This window comes from Exserohilum turcica (genome assembly GCF_000359705.1).
Source record: "Exserohilum turcica Et28A unplaced genomic scaffold SETTUscaffold_7, whole genome shotgun sequence".
Taxonomy (NCBI): domain Eukaryota; kingdom Fungi; phylum Ascomycota; class Dothideomycetes; order Pleosporales; family Pleosporaceae; genus Exserohilum; species Exserohilum turcicum.
The window spans coordinates 65,435-72,330 of NW_007360288.1; the positions used below are offsets into that span (position 1 = coordinate 65,435).

At 37.4% G+C, this 6,896-nt stretch overlaps 1 protein-coding gene and 1 non-coding gene across 2 annotated transcripts; one reads left to right on the top strand and one right to left on the bottom strand.

Annotated features, from left to right (window-relative positions):
- Positions 1–4,066: 4,066 nt before the first annotated feature.
- On the bottom strand, positions 4,067–4,969 carry SETTUDRAFT_34559 (uncharacterized protein; the record flags this gene model as incomplete). Its single annotated transcript, XM_008031896.1, has 2 exons — positions 4,067–4,492; positions 4,538–4,969. The coding sequence occupies 2 exons, from the start codon at positions 4,967–4,969 to the stop codon at positions 4,067–4,069; spliced, it is 858 nt and encodes a 285-aa protein (XP_008030087.1).
- Positions 4,970–5,384: 415 nt separating this feature from the next.
- Positions 5,385–5,472, top strand: SETTUDRAFT_t65. Its single transcript has one exon. It is a non-coding gene; the product is annotated as a tRNA-OTHER (tRNA).
- Positions 5,473–6,896: the final 1,424 nt, after the last annotated feature.

Genomic DNA, 6,896 nt, shown 5'->3' on the forward strand with positions numbered 1-6,896 from the left:
AGGTCTTACTCTGCAACCCGGCATCTGTGCGAGGCCTGAGCGGCGCCCAGACGACGCGCTCAGACACTCGGTGCAACCTTTCTCCGACAAGTAAATAAACACCACGCAAGTAGACTCTATAGCTCTCTATCGAATACAACCTCTTGTATACCTCGCGATTGCTCCCCGGAGCGCAGCCCCTTACACACGTTATTGGTTACAAAAAAAAAGACAATTCAGATTTTCAGGCGTTGCTTAGGTAAGCACGGTATTAGTCAGCAATTAGTCAGCAATTAGTATATATCCATATCTTTTAGCTTTTACTAACTTAGATCTGTATTTCCTTGCAATGGAGCCAAAATTGTCGAATTTCGCATCTGAAATTAGTCGTTTACTTGACGCAAATATTTCAATTAAATCAATTTCAACTCTTACTTAAAAATCACCCAAGTCTATCTACAACGCTATAACTCGAATTAAAAAGAAAAAAAAGATTTTATCTACCAAGAAAGAGCTAGTAGAGGCAGAGTTTCAAAAGTGTCTTCTCGGGCAAAAAGAGCTATTAATAGGGACATTTTAAAAAGCCCAAAAAAGACAAATTCTAGATTGTTAAAAGAAAATAATCTAGATATATCAAAGAGAACGCTCCAGAAGGTTCTAAAAGAAGAAGGCTGGACAGTCAATATATCGTCTAAAAAACCAATTTTAGACGTAGAAAAAGCTAAAATGCGATTAGTTTATTGCAAAAACCAACTAAAAAATCTATCTAATATTAATTTAAGAAAGATTATATTTTCGGACGAGTCAGGAATCGAACGTGGGCATGGAGCCTGTAAAGGGCTACGCCAGAGGCATGACCTAAAGGTCAGGTGATAGTGAATCACATGACTGTAGTCACGCGACTGCAGTCATGTACGGATAAGCTTAGGTAAGAAAGAAGACAAGAGGTCTATGCGTTCGTACGAGCGAAAACTATAAGAAGGAGGCCTTGTAGCTAGTTCTTTTCTGTATCTTTCTTCTTCTGTACAATAGGTGAATGCATACTCGTTAGTCAGGCCTCTCTCGCCCATAACAGAGCCTGTTCAGAATATACGAGAAAAAGAGGAAATTACAAAATTGGTAGAAATCTATTTTCTACTAAAAATCGCGGTTGGTAACAATTTATTTATATTATATTATATTAATCTATATTTGATATGGATTATATATATTTTATTATTTTATTATAATTATTCAAACTAACTACGTTATAGGCCACGATATAACTATCCAAGTTTGGGGTGCAATTTGGATAGGTGGAAGATCTGATTTAGTAGTTATTAAAACACCAAAAACTACTACTTCTCATCGGGCTCATCACTATATTAGACGCTGTCTAATACCTCACGTCAAGCCTGTCTTAAAACGAGGTAGGATTTCCCATATCTTTCTGTTTTATATATTGATATTTTTATTTCTATTTCATGGCTATTAAGATATCTTAATACTATAGAATTAATAACTAATACAGAGCTATTTAGGCTGGAGTTTTCAACAAGACAACGCCTCTATCCACAGAGCTAGCAACGTTTTAAGCTGGTTTCAAAGAAATTTCGTCAGACTTTTTGACCACCCAGCCTATAGCCCGGATTTAAATCCAATCGAAAATGTATGGAGCTTACTTAAAGATCGGCTTACTAAGCTTCCTACTAGATCTCTTGGCGTTGGCTCTTTAGACGAAAGTATTAATACTTTTATTAGAGCTATAAATTAAGAGTGGCAAAAGATTCCACAAAAAGATATCGACAATTGTATCCTGAGTTTAGAAAAACGATATAGACGGGTAGTAGAAGCTTCTGGCTGGTATACAAAGTACTAGTCTATTTCAATCGAAAGATTTCAAAATATATCGTCAAAAGTCTATTTATTTTTCTATCTACTATTTCTATATATAGATATATATTGATTTTTGAATATATTATTTCTATTAATAGTAGCTACAGATAGAGCTTTTATTGCCTATTGAAATACAAAAATTACAGCGCGAAATTTTGGCTTGAAGTTTGTCTTTTTTCTTAGTCTACTTTGGCGATTTTTTACTCTGTTTCTAGAGCTTTGTAATTGTCGCGTAACTAACTAAATAAAACTCTAAAAGGTCTTCTTCTTAAACTATAAGCTTTTATATTTTTATTTATTTTATTGGCTAAGTTATAAGCGTTTAAAGATAGCAGCTTTTTTGATTACTCTTTTTTTGCTTCACCCCTATGTATAAAGAAATTAAAGAATATAAATGTTTTTAAGATAAGTTAGGCTAAGTTAAAGCATATATTAGTAAGATAATTTAATAGGAGCTACTATATTATATTAAAGACAAGGCGACAGTCTACGACCAAATCAAGACGCTGTTGTAAGGGGCTGCGCTCTAGGGAGCAATCGCGAGGTATACAAGAGGTTGTATTCGATAGAGAGCTATAGAGTCTACTTGCGTGGTGTTTATTTACTTGTCGGAGAAAGGTTGCACCGAGTGTCTGAGCGCGTCGTCTGGGCGCCGCTCAGGCCTCGCACAGATGCCGGGTTGCAGAGTAAGACCTGGCGTCTGCTGCTTGACCGAGATTCCATCGAGGAGCTATCCAAAGGGCGTTCAGCCCGTTACAGTTTGTTAGAATTAATATATTCCTATACGTTTTCTACTTCAGCAATACACTTAATAATAAAGAACTATAGCTCCTAGTTGCTTTATCCTTAAAGAATGATATCTGAACAGACGGTATGCGTCGACATGATAGTATAGGTAGGTAGGTAGTCAATTAATTGCAGTAATATGCGGATTAGGCCGGGCTCATAACTGTAAGCAGTTGAGGGTGTAGAAAGTATTGTGTATTGTAGTACATGATGCTAAGAGCAAGTTTAAATACAGTGTTATTAGTCAGTGGGCAACCACGTGACTATACATGGTACTTCTGGGCTTACAGTTAACGTTGACGTACTGGTGAGATGTGGGCCATTCGCTTAGGTGGGCCATTCGCTTGTGAACCACGTTAATTAATTAATTTATTAATTAATTACTAATTAAATGGATTAGTGGCTAGGGGCTACTTTGAATGGGCGAAGGCCCATGCGCCTGACTAATCACAGAATCCGGGTGTGCGTGAGCACCCGGATTTTGTCACCTACCCATATATAGCACGTGATCTGACAAGGTGACTCTTAGAATATTGAGGATAATAGCGGTTATTATTTTAACTAGTATTAGAATAAGTAGTCGCTATAGATATTTCTTACTAGTATATAACTATCGTTTATTTGTTCGTTTAAATCGTTTACTCGTTTATTTAACCGTTTGCAATAGTTACTTTTAAACCGTTCAACCATTTAAGGAATTTTCGACCGATTAAACGGTTTGCCCATGTGTGCCACGCACTCCCATATGCCTCTGAGTCATCCTACGTCCAACACAGATCCGACTAGTCTTACCTGCGCTGTTACACTTATCTACTTGCTTAAGAAATAATGTTCCGCCACACCGATCGTTCTGGTACTAAAGGATGCACGTTAAAGTAAAATAGAAAATCCACATAACTAAGCCGTCTCTTAGCGATCGCTGTTATATGCCGTAGATCTTTTTGGCTAGAAAAATGGGAATGGTTTCGAGCTACGCCCCCAGTGTCTTAGATATAGTTTAGGAGTACATTCTTATACAACGCATTTAACTACTAAACAATTCAGTACTTGCAACATTATAAAATTTGGAGTAATATAATGCCGCAAAGACAGTATAGACCCTAATGCTCTGAAAGAAATAATTGATGCTATAGCTAAAAGTATTGGACTTCGGTAGTCGCATGTAGGCTCTTGATGGAGGGGCGTTTATGGAATGGCAAAATTTCAATACTTCCCTAAGGGAACTGGTAAAGAGATGGTACTTTGATAGAGTATTACGGCACAGGGCATTTTGTGCCGCACGTGGATGGATATTAGAATTTTCTCTTTTAGGGATACTATAAGATCGCTGCCAAATTCAATACCCAAGATACTAAACAGGACCAGACCCACAGATGTAGATAATATCCACAGAATATTGTTTCCCCTAATATCCTTAGCCCTGGGCTTATAACTCAGCTGACCAATCGAGCTCTAGATCATAGTCGGTGTTGAACGGGAATATACACATCTCGCAACTGCTCCCCGAATCAATTGGAAACTTTGTAGTCCAATCCTCAGAAGATTGAACTGCTCTTGCGTAGGCACCATTTACCTTCAAATAAATCCATTGAGCTGGTTGGCGCAGGCCGGAAACTGTATCATAGAGCCATGCGTGGAAAGTTGCAGTTTTTCCACTTCCAGCTTTGGGAAACCGGAACTTTTGGGAACAGTACTCTCTTAGAGTCGCACCTTTAGCAACAGCTAATTCCACTAGCGTATTTGCATCATGACAATAACTCTGGGGCTCCAATCTGCCCCACGAGTTCCATCGTGGGCTGTCTTGTGTACAGACTTGGTTTTTACCGCATTGTGTATCGTAATATTTGATTTCCTATTCCTTTATTAGAGAGAACACAACTAGAAATATCAGACTTACAGAAGGGTTCCGAATATTCCTGCCAGCGCAAAGTTGGCAGTGGAGTCTTCGAAAGATGGATCTAGAGCACGAGGAGCTCTGAGATGCATAGGATGCGTCGGCGCCAATATGAAATTGTGCATCACACATTGTATCGTCATTGTGTGGAACATAGAAACTGCTGATAGGACATCTTCCATTTGGATGGAGAGCAGGGTCATAGGCATCAACTACCCTCTTAGATAGAGGGTCATTAACGTCATATTTAGTGAGAGATCGTGTTGTGTAGTTGTTTGGAGTCAGAACTGCCAAAAGTGCAGTCTCGTTGAAGGGGAGTGATATTGTACTATTGCCTTCAACTGAGACCCACCTAGCAAGTTCTGCATAAACGGAACTGCATGATTGAAAATAAGATATAGTTAACAAGCCGAGGATGCGTGTAAATGAGACCATATTAAGTTCTTGAGATGTAAATGAAGAGGTTTCGGTCAATGTTTCAAATGGGAAATTGAGGATATTCTTTACTCTCCTTCTATACCTTTATGTATTTATATTCAGATATCGATTAGGTAATTACATCTTCAAATTCTCATTGGAAAATATATAAAGCGCCTTTTAAAACTCTAAACATATAAGTCAAGGATAAAATGAGCTATTATATATATATATAACTTTCAATACGAGCTTTCAGCTTTACTAAAGAACTTAGTGTAGAGCTATATAATAAATTGTACTTTTTAAGTTTTATCTTATTTTATTACGTTGTTATGGCTCAATTGCGTAGAACGTTAGGTCAAGTTTGGTGGGGTGGGCCGCTTACTGGGGTGGGCCACTTACTGGTGGCGCACGTTATATAAATAAGTCTTGAGGGGGGATGGCGCAGTGGTGGAGCGCCTGGAAAATTTTCTGCTGTCTCACGTCAGCAAAGATCGAAGGTTCGAATCCTTCTCCCCTCACAACCATATTTATGGTCCACCCACATGAGAGAGTTACTCATTAAACTACCTATTCGACTGAGAGAGTTACTCGTTAAAACTTGAGAGGAAGACTCATTTAAAGTGAAAGATCTGAGAGAGTTACTCACTAAAAAACTACTAGGCTACGAGCCTCACCTTCATTTAGATAACCCCCTACATTGTACCTACTCAATTTGTACCTAGATTAAATTCTAGCCTACGTAGTTACTTGCAGGCCTTAAGCCTGCACGTCTTATATAGCCCTTTGGGCTGAGAAAGGACGTTAAACTACAATAATAATAATAATAATAATAATAAATAAGTCTTGATAAGAACTGTTCAGCTTTTCCAAAGTTAAACACTAATCAATAGACTTTCATTAGATTAGGAGCTAAACCTTTAGATTCTAGCCTTTAGCTTATATGATCTTGAACGTGGCACTTTGTGCACGTTAGTAGCGCGCGCTAACGTCGCTAACTGCTCTCACCTTATTTAGTCTCTATAACTACTCTTTCTATCTCTATAATAAGCTACTAAGTCTATTATACTTAGAAAGCTCTACTAGAAGTAATATATTAACGCTACTAATCTTACTTCTATCACTAACGCTAATTTTCTTTATATAGATTCTTATTCTTCTCTATAAGTATTTTTACTAATTATATTATAAGTTAAGCGCTTTTAGTAAATTAGTATATTATAATACTTATTGAACGCTCTAGTTACTAGCGTAGTTGCTTTTAGAGATAGTGTACTTGCTACTAAAGCTCTACTACTATTTATAGTATTTCTATATATACTACTACCTACGCTATGATATTATTATCTATAGCTATTAGTAGTAGGGATAGCGTCTAGAGAATAGTTAGCGATAATAAGACGCGATCTAGATAAAGAGAGATAAGCTCTATTACCTAAAAGCTTGCCTAGATATTCTACTATATAAATATAGTTAGCTAGATTCGTATATAAGCTATAAGATAGTTAATTTTATTAATATAGTAGACGCTATAGTAGGTGAGCTCGTTAACCTCGCGTCGATACGCGCGTTTTAGTAGAGAGTAGTAGCTTATATCTAGAGACTAGAGGAGATACAACATATAAAATAGCATATAGAGAGTAATAATCTAATTATTAGCGTAGTACTAATGAAACTCTAGCGTAGTATGGCTACTATAGCTATCTAGAATAAGTAGATAATATAGTAGTTAAGTGTGTTAATGTATCTAGCTAGTGTCTTCTACTCTTTATAATTCTATCTAGTAAAGTCTACTAAAGTAACTAGTATCACAATCTTCTACTTAACTATGTAACGGGCTGAACGCCCTTTAGATAGCTCCTCGATGGAATCTCGGTCAAGCAGCAGACGCCAGGTCTTACTCTGCAACCCGGCATCTGTGCGAGGCCTGAGCGGCGCCCAGACG